The sequence below is a fragment of the Pongo abelii genome, chromosome 1 (assembly GCF_028885655.2).
Source record: "Pongo abelii isolate AG06213 chromosome 1, NHGRI_mPonAbe1-v2.0_pri, whole genome shotgun sequence".
Taxonomy (NCBI): Eukaryota; Metazoa; Chordata; class Mammalia; order Primates; family Hominidae; genus Pongo; species Pongo abelii.
This window is the reverse complement of record NC_071985.2, coordinates 120,094,689-120,112,875: the sequence shown is the minus strand read 5'-3', so window position 1 is coordinate 120,112,875 and position 18,187 is coordinate 120,094,689. Positions and strand designations below refer to the sequence as shown.

Here is an 18,187-nt window from a genome sequence, read left to right as displayed (position 1 = left end):
TAGTGTGCTAGTTATATTTGAACTTGATACCTATCCTCCAAAAAAGCCAAAATATTTCCGAACATTACCTCAGTCTTTCATGTCATCTCTGAACAGGAAAGGGGACATTTGATGCCTTTTGCTACAGAAAAATCAACCACTGTACTGACTCATGTAACGGAAATACTTATATCTTGTTCTGAGGTTGCTGCTCAGATCTTGAGTGAAATATAATCACATGGTAAGGGGACCTGGGCCCTCATCACTTCATCCTGTCTACAACTAAAGAATAGTACAGTATATGAGAATCCATCAGGATCATCACTTCTTACATGTGTTCGTATTTTCAGCACAGACTACATAGCAAGTGTTCTACAGACGTCGAAAGAACTAGCAAACCCACTGTTGTTTGTGGCGCTCTCTCACTTCCTGTACTATTTTATTACTCAAGATAAGCCTAAAAGAACAGACAAAACTATCACGAAAACGATTTCTTAACAGAACTATTTTAAAACAAGAGAATCGTCAATTAAAATCATGCCATTTTCTTTCTCTGAAATCTTTAAATTACAGATGTGCTCATCTTTGTTGCCTGGATATGAGTTCTCTCAGCTGGGCAGCGGGAGACTCAAAGTAGTGACTTTTAAGGGATCCTACCAGAGGTGGGGGAGCCAATATAAATTACGTATCCTACTCTGAGACACTCTTCTGTCCTAATACCTGAAGCTTATAGCTTGTCAAGTGGCTTTTCCACGGAAAAACGAGGACATAAGAGAGAGGACGGACCTTAAGAGTTCTAGGGAGGAGCCGGTAACGGCAGCAGGCTTGACAATCAACTGCAAGGTTGCAGCCCCAAAGAAAAAGAACCCACTTGATCGCTCATCATCGACTCCTCAGAGGCCCTCTAGGACTACCGAGAATCTCTTGCCCTTTGGCTCTTGCCCCCGACATCTCTCCTGGCCCCCGCCCTGCCCCAGGAGGTATGGTCCTCTCACCCGCTGCCAAATTCTCACACAGCCTCAAAGGGATCCTCAGAGCGTAAAGCAGCCCCAGCCCCGCCACGAACCACAACGAGGCCCCAGTCCCCGCCAGCCCGGCCCGCAGTCGCTCCCTCCAGCCTAGCGTCGGGTTTAGGCCAGGGACGGATGCAGGAGACGCTCCAGTAGCCGCGGCTTCACTCAAGCCGCCACGGTCCGCCATCTTGCCGCTATCGCAGGCGCCAGGAGCTGGGAGGGGAGGACAGGAAACCGGGAGTCGGGAATCCTGGGATAGTGGCGGACCTGAAGTTGGCCTCTGTGAAGGCTGAGTCCTGGGGAACCGGGACCGAGAAGATTTCGAAGGTGGAGGAGTGTGTCTCAAGATTGGGGCTACCTATTCTTTCGTGGGGCAGGGATGGGGCGGACAGCAGCGCCTGTTCTGGAGCAACTGGACCGAGATGTGACCCCGAAGTGAAGTGTTACCGCTTCCAAACGAAATGAGGGTCACCTTTCACACCCCCGCCCCCCGGGGTTGGAAAAGCCACCGATCATTCCAGCGGCCGAGCAGCTCTTAGAGCTTTGGATTCGGCTGTCGTGGAGATAACGGGCACCAGAAAAACTTGTAGGAGTAGCAACAGCTACTTGGTCGGATGGAGGCCGGGAGCCAAGAATAATCGAAACACGCTGCCAGCGCCCATTAGATGGATGGGAAATGAGTGTAACTCATTGGGAAAGATATTAGACTTCAAATCACCGAAGGCAAACCCTACTTCCTGGGGCGCGGGCGCTGGCGTTAGGAGACGTCACTCGCGCGCATAACTGACATGGCGCCCTCTTGGTCGGCATTTCCGGGCGGGTCCTTCCGACGGCCGCCGCGGTGATTCCATCACTCGGCTTTCTTCCCGGCCTGCCTCGCGCCCGCAGCCGGGCTGGGCCAGAACAGCCCAAGATGGCCGACTTCGATGATCGTGTGTCGGATGAGGAGAAGGTAAGGGGTCCGCCTCTCTCTCACCTCCTCCCCCGACAGGGAACTGGGGCCCGGCGCGGCTGCGTTGGGAGCCTGGCAGTGTCCACAGGAAAAAGAAGCTTCTTGGTCCATGCTGACATACGCTCTCCGCAGTCGGGACGCTGCCTTCTTACGGGGCTTTCCTCTGCCTCACGGTGGCCCCAGTTCCTCGTTCCTCGACTCTCCTTTCCTCTCAGGCCTGGGGCACAGCCCAGGGGCCTCCCTGCAAGGGAACAGACGTTTCCTTTATTGGATCGTGACTGTGGACTTTTTTCTGTAATTTTGCGAGAGGGTGGTGGTTATGTTGCGACATATCAAAAAGCAGTTATTTTACCGCCTTTAGCAGTTGGGGCTCACCCCATCCCCCCATTTGTAGATATAATTGGGATTAGTTTAGGGCGAGTCACTTCCTGGTCAGGATGGCCTCTTAACTTCCCTTTTGCTCCTCCTTCCTCAGGAAGTGATTTTGCTGTCACGGCTCTTCGACAAGGAGAGGTCCCAAATGTTGTCCACCTCACTACACATGCACTACTTTTCTCATGTACTGTCGCCTGTCTGATTCGCTATAATAAATCTGTGAGCCTCAGGGCATTTGCTTCAGAATTTGAACACCAGTCTTTCCCTATAGACACATCCTTTTAACGATAATTTTTGAAAATTTTGTTTCTTCTTAACAAATCTAGAATAGCTGATGGATTTTCTTAACCTCCAGAAAGGTTTTCTGTAACATAATAAACCTCATGTTAACACGTTCAAGACTGAACAAAGCATCCTGCCTTCTTTGATGCTCCACTGTGGAGTCTTTGATTAGTTGAATTTGTCAGTGTGCAGTTTGTATACTTATTTCTTGAAAAGTGTCTTAAATACAAGAGCACATTCTAAGGTGGAATAACTTTTCTTCTGACAGTTGCACAGTTTCATAACAGTTTGTCAGGTTTTCAGTAAGTACATGGTTTTAGAGCACGTAGAACTTAGAATGACCTCACAAGGCAACTTATTGGACAAGAATTATGACATTTGTCTCCTACTGTGGCTATTAGAAAATGTGTCCCCTTGAGTGCTCTGTAAATCTACCTGGGTGTTTTTTTTAATAAGTTGGGATGGGGAGGGGACTGTTATGATCCATAAGTCCTCTGTACGGAATAACATGATATATGTAGATATGGCATGCCATTTTGAAATGTTTAACAAGCCATTGACAACAGCGTTAGATTTTCTCTTATTTGGAAACTGATTTTCATACATGTTTAAGATTTAGGACAAAAACAAAGACATTTATATATAAGCCTATGCTGGAAATCGATCTATAATAAATTGTTCTAAGGCAAATAGTTACTATTCAAATAAAATTAAGCAAAAATCCTGTTACAATACAACTAAACAATTTTTTTTTTTGAGACGGAGTCTCGCTCGGCTCACTGCAAATTCCGCCTCCCCGGTTCAAATGATTCTCCTGCCTCAGCTTCCCGAGTAGCTGGGATTACAGGCACCCGCCACCAAGTCCAGCTAATTTTTGTATTTCTTGTAGAGACTGAGTTTCGTCTTGTTGCCCAGGCCGGTCTCAAACTCTTGGGCTCAAACGATCCATTCGTCTCCGCCACTTAAAGTGCTGGGATTACAGGCGTAAGCCACCGCGCCCGGCCAAAATTTCACAAATAATTTAAATAATAAACTTTTAAGTTTATTGTGCCTACCTGATACACATTGACCAGTGTTGTTGGATTTTTGTCTTTGATACCAGGTTAGAATGCCTTTAATTAAACTTGGTAAAATATATATTTTAAAATGCCAATTAAGATGCCTTTAGATACTGGCAGTGTTTTAATTAATAACATTAATGTCTTGGGTTGTGGTTTTTTTTTTTTTTTTTTTTTTGAGACGGAGTCTCGCTCTGTCACTCGGGGTGGTGTGCAGTGGTGCGATCTCCGCTCGCTGCAACCTCTGCCTCTCTGGTTCAAGCGATTCTCCCGCCTCAGCCTCTCGAGTAGCTAGGATTACAGGCGCCCGCCACCACGCCTGGCTAATTTTTTGTATTTTTAGTAGAGACGGGGTTTCACTATGTTGGCCAGGCTGGTCTCGAACTCCTGACCTCGTGATCTGCCCGCCTTGGCCTCCCAAAATGCCGGGATAACAGGCGTGAGCCGCCGAGCCCAGCCAGTCTTGGTTTTTTTAAATAGCAGATCTGTGACCAGTTTCCTCTTCTAGCATACGTTTTTTGTTGCCAAATATATTTTAATATTGCTTTTTATCTTTGTTACATTTTCTAAAGGCAGTGAACCTTTAGAAAATTTGGTGATAATGAATGGACTCTTAATTTCCTTATAAATATTTATGTAAAAACTAGTAAAATCATCTATTCTCATAACTGCTGAAGTTTTTTTAATCACTATAAAGAGGAAGTTGGGTTTTGTTACCTGAAATGGTCATGATGAGCTGTCTAAATAAAACAGGAAGTTGAAAGTGTAATAACTTTTAGAAATAAATGTTTTAGTTGTAGCTTTGAGTTCACAGTTTCTGAGAATGAACTTGAGCTCTTTAGTTACATGCTTAGCAAGACCAAGATACTATAATTAGGAACCCTGAAAAATGAGATGAATTACTTTTTTGGGTTCTTTTCATTGTTGTTTCCTTTATTTCATTAAACATTTGTAAAACATAAAAGCAAAGAGAATTTTGGGGGGCTGGAAAAAAGTGTGATTAGCATATTTTTTCCCTTCAGCCTAACTAGTGGAATATTTGTGTACAATTTCAAAAGTATGGTAATTGAGAAGTTATGCTTTCAGTTTAGACAATGCTTTCAGTAATAAGATAAAGTTTTCAGTATTAAGAAAAACTACATGCTTTCAGTTTAGACAATGGTAGTGGTGTTAAGGCATTTTTGAGAAACAAGTTTATCAACATTATTTAGTAGAGCTGTAGAAAATGTTGTAAATAGATGAAATATGAGGGCTTTGTTAGAGCACATGAAAAATATTTATACTTTTTTTTTTTGAAACGGAGTCTTGCACTGTCTCCCAGCGGGCTGGAGTGCAATGGTACGATCTCGGCTCACTGCAACCTCCACCTCCTGGGTTCAAGTGATTCTCCTCCCTCAGCATCCCAAGTAGCTGGGATTACAGGCACCTGCCACCACACCCGGCTAATTTTTTGTATTTTTAGTAGAGACAGGGTTTCAATATGTTGGTCAGGCTAGTCTCAAACTCCTGACCTTGTGATCCGCCTGCCTTTGCCTCCCAAAGTGCTGAGATTACAGGCGTGAGCCACCGCACCTGCCAAATATTTATGCTTTTAAACTGGATCCTTGATTATGTATTACCTCCTTAATTTACTAGTTACCATTGTAGGATAAAGCAAGCCCTAAAGATTGTTTGGTGTGGCTGTTTTCTAACAAGTCATCAATTAGTATTAAAACTGTCATTCTTCCATCTTCACTTTTCAGTTAGTTTTGCTGAGAGGTATTCATATAATCTGTTAAGACATCCTAGGACAGGCCGGGCTCAGTGGCTCATGCCTGTGATCCCAACACTCTGGGAGGCCGAGGCAGGTGCGTCATCTGAGGTCGGGAGTTCGAGACCAGCCTGACCAACATGGAGAAACCCCATCTCTACTAAAAATACAAAAATTAGCTGGGCGCAGTGGCACATGCCTGTAATCCCAGCTACTCAGTAGGCTGAGGCAGGAGAATCGCCGGAACCTGGGAGGCGGAGGTTGCGGTGAGCCGAGATCACGCCATTGCACTCCAGCCTGGGCAACAGGAGCGAAACTCCGTCTCAAAAAAAAAAAAGAAAAGAAAGGCCGGGCGCCGTGGCTCACGCCTGTAATCCCAGCACTTTGGGAGGCCAAGGTGGGCGGATCATGAGGTTAGGAGATCGAGACCATCCTGGCTAACGCGGTGAAACCCCGTCTCTACTAAAAATACAAAAAAATTAGCCTGGCGTGGTGGCGGACGCCTGTAGTCCCAGCTAATCGGGAGGCTGAGGCAGGAGAATGGTGTGAACCCAGGACGCAGAGCTTGCAGTAAGCCGAGATTGTGCCACTGCACTCTAGCCTGGGCGACAAAGCAAGACTCCATCTCAAAAAAAAAAAGAAAAGAAAAGAAAAAGAAATCCTAGGACAGGAGCATAAAGCCTAATAAGCAGGTGCAAACTCAAATATCCAGTCTTTTGTTAGTAGTACTGATTTATCATAATTTCTTCCAGAACACTTAGCTGTTTTATTATGACCAGGCTTAATGCTAAACAAAGTAGTGTAAATTTGTCAGAAAATTCAGATCCCAGGTTTTTCTGATTATGTAGCCATGCTTTTTTCACTATACTGTTCTTTTCCATATAGCTATGAATGAAAAACCAGAGTAGAGACATCCATTTAGTGGATTATAAATGAGGTATTATGGGCCGGGCATGATGGTTCACGCTTGTAATCCCAGTACTTTGGGAGACCAAGGCGGTCAGATCATCTGAGGTCAGGAGTTAGAGACCAGCCTGACCAACATGGTGCAACCCCGTCTCTATTAAAAATACAAAATTAGCTGGGCGTGGTGGTGCATATCTGTAATCCCAGCTATTCAGGAGGCTGAGGCAGGAGAATAGCTTGAACCCGGGAGGCGGAGGTTGCAGTGAGCCGAGATCGCGCCATTGCACTCCAGCCTGGGCGACAGAGCAAAACTCCATCAAAAAAAAAAAAAAAAAAAAGAGTTATTATGATGTAATGGAAAAGAGTGATTGTGAGTGTTAGATTTGGCCTTTACCTGTCGTGCTTCTAGCCACCTTGTCACTGGTTTTGGAAACATCACTTAACCTCTATGGGTGGGCCTCAATTTCCATCTAAAATAAAGAAGTAGGGAGGAATTGGATCAAACCAGCCCAAGAAAATTTAATTAACTATTTCAAACTCTAATGAAAAATCTCTATTTTAAAAATTGAAACACTAAAATATTCTGGGAGGTTCTATTCATTGTCTGCTTTCCTACATTTGCCCTGATAACAAGACTGAGTTCCTTGATAACTGAAACCATGTCTCTTTATCTAGTACCTAGCATAGTGCCAAGCACACAGTGTATGCACAGCCTATTGGTATGAAAGAGAACAAAACTTCATTAATTCTCATATCTCTCCAGTTCACACCCCTTCATCTCCTATAAAACACCCCTTCACCTACAATTATTTCTGTTAGTCTCTAGGTGTTTCTTGTGTTCAAGAGTATGTCCACAGTTTGGGTGCCTCTGTGCATTCCTTGTATCTGAGCATCTGCCATCATTGGTGCTCTGCCATGCCACTGCTGGGAACATTTGACCCGTCTGGGAGCATCTTCCTAATAGATCCCATAAACTGCAAAGCCTTATGGTTACCAAAATTATGGTGTATATATATACTTGAAGCCTTGCAAAGCCCCTAATGAAAGTATTTCCTTCACCAGCTGGAAGTACTCTCCTTTAGCGATCAGATTAAAACACACACCCAGGTGTGTGTTTTAAAGAAAAAGGACCCAAGAGGGAAAAAGTTTCCAAGGCATGAATGAATTAAGAGTGGCAGATGCTACTGAGATAGAAAGATTAGGACAGAGAAAACAGCACTCACTCTGACAGTATTCTTTCCAACTGGATTTGGTAAATAAGAGTGAAGAGGTACCTCGAGTGAGCAGTGGGAGAAGTCATACTGGAAGGGATAAGCAGTGATCGACATAAGAAAGTAAAATAAATTCAGGTTCATACAGACACCCCCCTAATCTTGCCTTGACCCAGAAACATTGTGGTCACAGGGCTTTCAGCTTCCCACCCCCATAAGTAAGTTTCCTAATTATGATATCTTGGTCTTGCCAAGCATTTAGAGGGCCTTACTCTGTGGCCCTCCAGATAGTGATTTGAATGATTAAGTAAAGCTCTTTTTAGATAAGTGTTCTAGTCCAGTCTAAAATCAGCTTGTTGGTCTTTTTGGCACTGTCATTGTCCAGTACCAGCACATCCTTGGCTCCTTGCCGCATCTCTGGCCTCAATGTGGGAGGCAAAGGCAAAGAGCATTTCCAGAGTGGTGAGATGGGTGCAGCACATAATGAGGCGATGACCACACAGCATCTCTGAACAGCATGTCCACACAGGGCTCGAAGTCATTATGCTGCATGTCCACCTCATGTCCACAATAGCTGAGCAGTTGAGATTGGTGGAGTGGACCTTCTCATTACTCATCATCTAGAGGAAGGTCCTCATCATCTCTACTTCTCAAAGGGGTAGAATTGAACCTGAACCTGCTTGACAGACAAGAGCCCAAGCCTAACCAAGGTGGCTGCTATGGTGACCCTCGCCCTGAAAGCCATTTCCATTAATTTAAAAATTGTAGGTATATAGGAACTATAATAACAGGCTTAAAATTAAAATTTGCTGTGTGTGTTGGGTCACACCTGTAATCCCAATACTTTGGGAGGCTAAGCCGGGATGATCACTTGAGCTCAGAAGTTTGAGACTAGCCTGGGCAACATAGTGAGATCCCGGTCTCTACCAAAAAAAAAAAAATTAAAATGGTGGGAAAGGGCACGAGTAAAAAGTTGCCTCCTGCCCCTGTCTTCCACCCACCCAGTTTCCCTGACAAGTAGCCAATATTACCAATTCCTCTTGTATCTTTTCTAATTCTATGCATATACAAACACACTTTTCACTTAATAATATCTCTAACCTGTCCACTTTCCATCTACCATTATTTTCACTCAGGACCTTTTTTTATGCTTGAATTATTTTTAACAACATTTTTAATTATCTCTCTGCCTCAGGCCTCTCCTTTCTTTATACATCCTTCCTGATTTATCATAAATTCTTCACAGCTATGATGTATTATGAAATTTTGAGCAGGATGTAAAATTTATCTTTGGTACAACTGTGCATACAGATTGTTAAGTCAGTGTCGGTGAAATGGAACATTGATCGAACTCTGTTGAGTGTAGGTCATGATATAACATACTGTTTAAACAAGAAAACAGCATAATGGCAGACTGTAGCAAAGGAAGGTGATAAGAGAACTTTGCTTTGTGGATTCTTTGTTTTACATCTGGATAACATTTAAGTGCTTATTTTGTGCTAACTGTATTAACCATGTATTTATCTCACAACATCCTTATAGGACAGATATTTATGCCCATTTTACAGTAGAGTAAACTGAGGCACAGGCACATTTGAGGTTAAAATATATGACCCACGTGTCCAGAACTAATAAATGGCAGAGTGGATACAATGCTGTTGTCTGCTGTCAGAGCCTATGCTCTTACCCATTTTGATTCCTTTAAGTAGATAGTAAGTTAGTAGGCAGTTTTGATGAAATAATGACATAGTCCTAAACAGCAACCAAGTTAATCATGTAGTAACCTGGATGCCTTTATAGACACTGAAACATTGGTGTTCTGTGGTCCTGACTGCATTATAATTGTTGCTGAATGGCTGGGTGCGGTGGTTCACACTTGTAATCCCAGCACTTTGGGAGGCCGAGGCAGGCGGATTGCTTGAACCCAGGAGTTCAAGACCAGCCTGAGCAACACAGTGAAACCCCATCTCTACAGAAAATACAAAAATTAGCCCAGCATAGTGGCACACGCCTGTAGTCCCAGCTACTTGGGAGAATCACTTGAACCTGAGAGTAGGAGGTTGCAGTGAGCCGAGATCATGCCATTGCACTCCAGCCTGGCCTGGCTGACAGTGCGAGACTCTGTCTCAAAAAAAAAAAAAAAAAAAAAGGAAGGGCCAGGCATAGTGGTTCACACCTGTAATCCCAGCACTTTGGGAGGCTGAGGCGGGCAGATCACCTGAGGCTGGGAGTTCGAGACCAGCCTGACCAACATGGAGAAACCCTGTCTCTACTAAAAATACAAAATTAGCTGGGCGTGATGGCGGATGCCTGTAATCCCAGCTACTCAGTAGGCTGAGGCAGGAGAATAGCTTGAACCCAGGAGACGGAGGTTGCAGTGAGCCAAGATTGCGCCATTGCACTCCAGCCTGGGCAACAAGAGTGAAACTCCGTCTCAAAAAAAAAAAAAAAGTTGCTTAGTGCTCTTTGAGCTTAAGTATGCCGTGAAGAATTCTAGTATTTATGCTGTTATTAAACACGTGTTGAAAAACATGGCTCTAGAAGTTTAAAGATCATTAAAGTCCCCGTAACAAGGCCAAGGAGAAACTTTACAGTATGACAGTATCTTAGAACATCCTTGCCTATGGTAGAATCTGTGTTTCCTTCAAAAACAGATTTCTGAGTTCCACTCTAGCTATATTGAATCAGAATTTTTTGGAACCAGTTGTGAGGAATTATTTGTAATAAGCCTCCCAATAATTATTGGAATACTTGAGAACCATTACCTTAGCAAACTTGCTGTGGTTCAAATCTTAGTCCTCTGCTTATTTAGCTCAGAAGCTTGATTGATGAGGATACTAAAGCCAAGTCTCTCAGGGATAAACTCATTTTAGCTAGGCTTATGAAACTAATGTATAAAACTGGAATAACAATTTAATACATATAGAAGGAACTAAGTTCTTTTTTTCAGATAGGTCAGGAACATGGGAGATAAGTTAGAATGTTTTAATGGAGCATAGAATTAGAACAAAGGAAGTTAACTAGATAGTCCAAAGTATTGATGGCATTTTGTTTCATAATAGGCATATGTACCCAACACCAAAACCAAGTCAGGTCTTTGTATAACAGCATTGGACATTTTTCCTCTGGATAGGTTCATTTGTTGTGACATTACTAGCAGGGGAGTTTTGCAGGACTGGTTATGTGTCAAAAATTTGCACACTGCGGCTTCTCCTACAGTCTGCCCCACCTTGGTTAATGACACTTCCATTCTTTAGTTGTTCAGGTCAAAAACATTAGTGTTATCTTTGACTACTATTTCTCTCAAAATCCACATGTTGTCCACTGGTAAATCCTGTAGGCTCTGTCTTTAAAATAAACCCAGAATTTGACTATTTCTTACCACACCCTTACTCTAACCACTCTGGAAGAAGCCATTGTGACCTCTAGATTATTAAAATACTATTTTTTATGGTTTCCCTGCTTCTGCTGTTGCTCCTCCCCAGCAGTCTGTCCTCGATGAAGCATCCAGAGTGATCTGGTTAAAATATAGGTCAGAACATGTCACTTTTCTGCTCAAAGCCCTCCAGTGGCTTCCCATCTTCTTCTAAGTCCCTATGTTCTGGGATGTTACCTCTTTGCCATTTATCTCTGACTTTATCTCCTACATGTTCTTCTGGTCTTTGTTCCAATCACATATTCTCACTGAATAATCTTTGCATTTGTTCTTTTCTCTGGAGTTCTCTTCCTTCTGTATCCCTCACTTTAGATACTTAACCAGAAGTCACCTCCTTAGTGAAGCTTTCTCTGGTTATTCTATCCAGTTCCAAATCCTAACATTTCTTGTCCCTTTTCTTTGCCTTGTTTTTTCTCCTTAGCATTTATCACTTGCCAGGTCATATTTTACTTAATCTTCTCTGTTGTCTTTACCCACTAGAATGTAAACTCCATGAGGACAGTATGCTAGTGAGTCACCATTGCCTAAAACATAGTGGATCTTCTGATATTTGTTGAATGAATGAGTCTTGCTTGGATAGCATCTGTCTTGATTTCATTGTTAACTCTCATAGGGCAGTCTGATTTCCAAGTTTTATGAGGCCATATTGAGGACTCCAGTACTTCTGTATTACTGATAGATTTTTATTAATGGAGCTTTGTCCTCAGAAAGCTTTCGCAAGTGACCATTGCCAATGACATACAGAATGAAACCAGATTTGATATTACCATCATTACTGCTATCTGACTTATCTTAGTTCATCCTTCTCTTTTATTATCTCCAAATCCTCTGTTCTACCAAACAAGAGAGTGTTTTCCCGCTACCTTTTTTGTTCTTCTTCCCTCGCTCATAGTGCCCTCCCTTTCCTCCCTTCCACCCTATCTAGAGTACTTTGCAGAGCCCAGCTTCTCCTTTTCTCTGTAGTTGTCCTTCACCAACCCAGCTCAATATCCAACTCCTTACTCTTAAGTTCTGTGCCTTATGTTATCTGTACTACTGCTTTGGCAGTTTTGCTGCTTTGAATTATAGTTGTTTTTAATTTTTTTATTTTATTTTTGGGACAGGGTCTCACTCTGTCACCAAGACTGGAGTTCAGTGGTGGGACCTTGGCTTACTGCAACCTCTGCCTCCTGGGCTCAAGTGATCCTCCCACCTCAGCCTTCCTACTGAGTAGCTGGGATTGCAGGCACGCAACGAATTTTTAAATTTTTTTTGTAGAAACAGTCTCACTATATTTCCCAGACTGGTCTCAAACTCCTGGGATTACAGGCATGAGCCACTGCACTTGGCACTCGGCCATGGCAATTATTTTATTTTTTATTTTTTAATTTTTTATTTGTATTTATTTTTATTTTTTTTAGAGACAGAGTCTCACTCTTTCGCCCACGCTGGAGTGCAGTGGCGCCATCTTGGCTCACTGCAGCCTCTGTCCCCCAGGTTCAAGCGATTCTCCTGTCTCAGCCTCCCGAGTAGCTGGGATTACAGGCGCCTGCCACCACACATGCCTAATCTTTTGTATTTTTAGTAGAGACGGGGTTTCACCATCTTGGCCAGGCTGATCTTGAACTCCTGACCTCGTGATCCACCCGCCTTGGCCTCCCAAAGTGCTGGGATTATAGACATGAGCCACCGTGCCCAGCCGGATTTTTTATTTTTTGAGATGAGACATCATTGTGTGCCCACGCTGGTCTGAAACTCCTGGGCTCAAGCGATCCTCCTGCCTTGGCCTCCCAAAGTGCTGGGATTACAGGCATGAGCTCACTGTGCCCAGCTTGAATTAAAGTTATTTTTAAATTCTGGCACATCTTTACTGAGGGCTATTATTTGTATAAATTGTTTTGTTAACAGTGGTGAAGTATACAGAGATTGGAAAGCTAAGGTGCTTACTGTATGTTATATTCGTCTTATGTTGTGTCTACCAGGATGAATTGCACTTTATATTAGCTTAAGGTAGTGGCTGTCAACCCTGACAGCACATTAGAATCACCTGAGGAAGCTTTTAAACTGATGCCCAAGCCCTACCCCAGACTATTACATCAGAATTTCTGCAGGTGGAACCCATATGTCAATATAGTTAAATCTTCCCAGGTGATTATAATGTGTAGCCAAGGTCCAGAACCACTGATTTAAGGCAAAAGATAATTTGTTGGCTTACTTCTTTGACAATCCTACTCTGTCTTTATCTTTAGTATTCACCTCAGTGCCTAAGACCAAATGAATTGTTTTGTGGTTTGTTTTGAGTGAATGAACAAATTGTTAAACACAAAGAGCTGAACTTTTTAAAAGACAACATAACTCAGAATTCAGTGATGTCTAGGTATTTGCTTAGGGAAGAAAATTAAGTATCTGCTGTATGCGAGTCTGTCTCATGTTACCTCATGGGTTCTTAAAACAGTCCTAGATATGAGTAGGTTTTATAATCACAAATGAAGAAACTAAGACCCAAGCAATTTAGCAGTAAAGCTGGCATGTGAAACTGTATCTAACTCCCAGTGATTTTGAGGAAAAAAAAATTGGTAAAAAGATATACTTTAAGTTAGAATGCTGTAACATGCCAGATACATACCAGATCTTAAAGGCAAAACCGTTCTTGTTTCCCACTGCTGCTTTTTCCATCTAGCCTGGGTTCTCACTGCCGAACTTTACCCTTTCGAACTTGACATCTACATCGTTGCTCGCTAACACGTGAATCTCAAGGTACTTGGTGTGGTCATTTTTCCCTAATTTATTTTATTTATTCTTGGGCAACATCCGGACCAGAATAGGTTCAAAGAGGCTTTTTCCTAATTTTTTAACCTTGTGGGCATTTTTTTAAGCACATTTAACCTCCTAAACAAGTTGCTTATGGGATGTTTTCACTCATTTTAATTTTTTTTCTGTAAATGTTATGCTTAAATATGTCATTTTTAAACACTATTAAGTGGTATGAAATACAATGACTCCTAGTTAAAGTAAAAATTATTCTAATGCATGTTAAAACAGTAAAGAAGACTATTCAAAATTATTATGGCCAGGTGTGGTGGCTCATGCCCGTGATCACAGCACTTTGGGAAGTCAAGGCGGGTGGATCACCTGCGATCAGGAGTTCAAGACCAGCCTGGCCAACATGGTGAAACCCCATCTCTATTGAAAATACAAAAATTAGCAGGGCGTGGTGGTGGGCGCCTGTAATGATCCCAGCTATTTGGGAGGCTGAGGCAGGAGAATTGCTTGAACCCAGGAGGTGGAGGTTGCAGTGCGCTGACATCACGCCACTGCACTCCATCCTGGGTGACATCTCAAAACAAACCAAAGAAAAGACTATTACAATAGGGGAGAAAAATCAGGCTCAACTCCTAATACAGTAAAGACAGCTGGGTATTTACGTATAGCCAATAAGCAGAGTTGGGGAGAAAATTATTAAGAGGAGACCATGAGGGTAGGGGGATTCATGCTGAAGGCAGTTCAAAGACTTACACATCAAAAGTAGGAAATGAAGAACTTGATCAGATATCAAGGGTGGGCAGATTCTTGCTAAAACTGGGCTAGGCAGGCCAAAGACAGGGGGAGTGGGGCAGGGAGGCGGGGTGGGGTGTCAAATCCTAGTTCAAAAGAGGCCTTAGAGAGAAGCCTAAGGTTTGCCATTCCATGTGTGTGTGAGATGTACATAATTGCTTTAGTAAATAGTCAAGTGTTTAAGACATACCAGAAAAGCAGTTATTCCCTATAGAGTTTGTAGAATGTTTTAAAGTGAAATTGCTCTACTTAAAACTAACTTGCCTGACTTCCCTACCTACTTGTGTCTAATAAAACTCATAATTGGCTACTAATAGAGAAAACAATTTCTAAAGACTATTAAAATGACTTTTGAAAGAGTGAATGTGAAGCAAATTATTTGGAAATGCCAGCATCTATTTTTTATAATGTTGGTCCTGATTTAAGACATGTCTTTATGCTTTCAAGTCTCATCTCTTGCTGATAATGATAAACTATATACATCTATAATTTTATTTCTAAGTACATTCTGTGTATCTCCAGGTCTCAACTGGGAAAATAATATTTAGCTTATTTGGAATTTTAAGAAACACAGATAACAGTAACTTTTATTTAGTGAAACCAGTACTGTATACATTATTACTAACTGTGGTCACCATGCAGTGCAGTAGGGCACTAGAACTTATTCTTCCTGTCTCACTGTAACTATACCCTCTAATTGCTATCTTTGATATCTTTCCTTTCCCCATCCCTTCCCTGACCCCTCAGCCTCTGGTAACCACCATTCTATTCTCTGTTTCTCTGAAATAGGCTTTTTTAGATTCCGCATATCTTATAGTGAGATCGTACAGTATTCATCTTTCTGTGTCTGGCTTATTTCACTTAGCATATATCTTTCAGGTCCATCCTTGTTGCAAAAGACAGAATTTCCTTCTTTTTAAAAGCTGTATAGTATTCCATTGTGTGTATATAACACATTTTCTTTATCCATTCATCTGTTGAGTTGATTGATACTTAGGTTACTTTTGTATCTTGATTATTGTGAACACTGCTGAAATGAACATGGGGATGCAGATATCTCTCTGACATACCAATTTCAGTTCCTTTGGCTATCTATCCAGAAGTGAATTTCCGAATCATATGGTAATTTTAGTATATTGCAGAATTTCCATGCTATTAGTATTTTCCAAAAATGGCTGTACTAATTTACATTCCCACCAACAGAAGGGTTCCTTTTTCTCCTTATCGTGGCCCAAGACTTGTTATCATTTGTCTTTTTGATAATAGCCATTCTGACAGGCATGAAGTGATATCTTATTGTGGTTTTAATTTGCATTTCCCTGATTAGAGATGTTGAGCACTTTTTCATATATCTCTTGCCCATTTGTATCTCTTTGAGAAATGTCTGTTCAGACCATTTGCCCATTTTAAAATTGGGCAAGTTTTCTTGCTATTGAGTTGTTTTGAGTTCCTTATATATTTTCAGTATTAGCCCTTTATCTGATGTATAGTTTGCAAATATTTCCTCCCAGTCACTTAGTTGTCTCCTCATACTGTTAATTTTCGCCTTTGCCATACAGAAGCTTTTTAGTTTGATACAACATCCGAAATATCTTCAAATGGGAAAAACTCCCTTAGGAAATAGCATTGAATTCTGTGCAAGCAGAACTTACCAGGATAAGAATAATGTCCTGTATATATCTCTTTCAGGAAAAATAAATGCAACTATTTATTCTTGAATACTTTTGGAATGGGTTAGAGTAAAAATAAGTAAAATAAATATTTACAGAGGCACAGTTTACTACTGTTATACTTTCTTTAAGTATACCCTATTTGGAAAACTTTAAAAACTTTGAAATATGTGTTATTACTTTAAAGGGGAATTGGAACAGACATTTTCATAAAGCTTTTTTGGTCAGTAAAAAGTTGCTACTCTTTGTAGTTATTGGTGGGGATTATTATTGAAGGTAATGATAGAGAATATAAAGTGGCTAGGACCCAAAGGATTTCTAGAAAAAGAGGATTATTTTCTTTGAAGTAGTAATTTGATAGTAATTTGAAGGGTTTGCTCAGTTTATAAAGTAACAGTTATCCTGCTGTAACCAGTTAAGATAACAGTAGCTGACATTTACTGAGCCTTAAGTATTCTGCTAAAGATTTGACCATATATTATCTCATTTAATCTTCACAACAATTTTTTTTAATTTAATATTGGGTGGATTGGTTTCTGGTGAAAACCTGCTACACAAATTCTAAAAGAGCTGTAACAATTCACAACAATTTTTAAGGAGTACATACTATCCCACTTTAGGGAGAGGATGTGGTTCAAAGAGATTTTTAAGTGACTGAAATTCAAAACTGGGTCTGTCCAATCCAGAGCCTATATTTTTCCATTTTGCCATAGTACCTCATAATAATCTTTAAAACTGAGGACATTTCCTTTACATCTTTTTATTCAAAAGGGATTTTGTAAACATTTACTCATTGCTTGCTAATTTAATTTGCTAGACCCTGTAATATATAGAAGAGGAAAGCAAGGCAGTTTCCCTCCCAAAAAAACTTGAATCTTTGGAGGCAGACTAGTATCTATAGAACTAATTATCAATAGCAGTTATATTTTAGGTGCTATGATAAGCATTCAAATACACTTTGAACACTTTTTATGGTTGGGTTGGAAGAACCCAACCGTAAAAAGATGGGAAGGATTTAGACAGACCAAGATAGGGAGAAAGGCACAACTTTCAAGGAGAGTATGAGTCAAGGCCAAGAGGTGAAGTCTTTAATACATTCAGTAGACTAATGAAGGAGGTAAAGATTTTTATTGACCGGGAAGACATACTCTCAGAGATTTGGCTCCTAAAGTATACAAAACTGGGGTGGTATAAACTGACCAGGCCTTTGCTGATAAGTGGAATGTGGATATTATCTAGCGAAAGAATTCTCCCTTTTCTGTCTAGAATTATCCACCAGTGCCCACAAAGAGTTGCAGTTGTTAAATATTTAACTTAAAGTTCTTTTGTATGTGTTTGTCAAGGACTTTTTTTTTTTTTTTTTGAGACGGAGTAGCTGGGATTACAACGCCCAGCTAATTTTTGCATTTTTAGCAGAGACAGGGTTTCCCCATGTTGGCCAGCTGGTCTTGAACTCCTGACCTGCCTCGGCCTCCAAAAGTGCTGGGATTATAGGTGTGAGCCACCGTGCCCGGCCCAAGGAAATAATTTTAAAAGCTAGTGATGGCTGGGCTTAGTGGCTCACGCCTGTAATCCCAGCACTTTGGGAGGCCGAGGCAGGCACATGAGGAGTTCGAGACCAGCCTGGTCAACACGGTGAAACCCCATCTCTACTAAAAATACAAAAATTAGCCAGGTGTGGTGGCAAGCGCCTGTAATCCCAGCTACTCAGGAGGCTGGGGCAGGAGAATTGCTTGAACCCGGGAGGCGGAGGTTGCAGTGAGCTGAGATCGTGCCACTGCACTCCAGCCTTGGTGACAGAGCAAGACTCTTTCTAGAAAAAAATAAAAAATAAAAGCTAGTTATGAATAGGTGCAATGTTGATGAAATGTGTGGGGTCTGTTATTAAAAGATTGTCTAATAAGCTACAGTTTTATAAATTCCTTAGGACATTTTCTTAAGATTCTTGCTAAAATATGGTATATGAAAATGTAAGAAAATTAAGCCATTTCTAGGGAAAATGAAACTTAGGACTTTTCAGT

The 18,187-nt window shown here is 41.5% G+C and overlaps 2 protein-coding genes and 1 pseudogene across 22 annotated transcripts in view; 1 reads left to right on the top strand and 2 right to left on the bottom strand.

Moving 5' to 3' along the window:
* Positions 1-2,901, bottom strand: part of ST7L (suppression of tumorigenicity 7 like) — a 95,488-nt gene extending 92,587 nt beyond the window's left edge. For 14 of the 21 annotated variants that reach the window (XR_008512851.1, XM_002810426.6, XM_002810423.6 and 11 more), the window contains exon 1: positions 975-1,179. Coding sequence is in view for 14 of the 21 variants with exons in the window: in XM_002810426.6 (XP_002810472.2) it covers positions 975-1,179 (205 nt within the window). In the remaining 7 variants the exon portion in view is untranslated. Of the gene's footprint in view, positions 1-765; positions 931-974; positions 1,186-1,259; positions 1,490-1,710; positions 1,949-1,968 lie in introns of those variants that run through there. The other 7 variants (XM_063718108.1, XM_063718133.1, XM_054529309.2 and 4 more) reach the window with 6 other exon arrangements.
* The window catches only part of CAPZA1 (capping actin protein of muscle Z-line subunit alpha 1), a gene marked incomplete at its 5' end in the record, with an annotated part of 50,077 nt that continues 33,782 nt past the window's right edge, over positions 1,893-18,187 (top strand). Inside the window, 1 exon segment of the mRNA NM_001133618.1 lies at positions 1,893-1,944. Within this exon segment, the coding sequence (NP_001127090.1) occupies positions 1,906-1,944 (39 nt within the window).
* LOC112131269 (U7 small nuclear RNA) lies at positions 16,695-16,747 on the bottom strand (annotated as a pseudogene).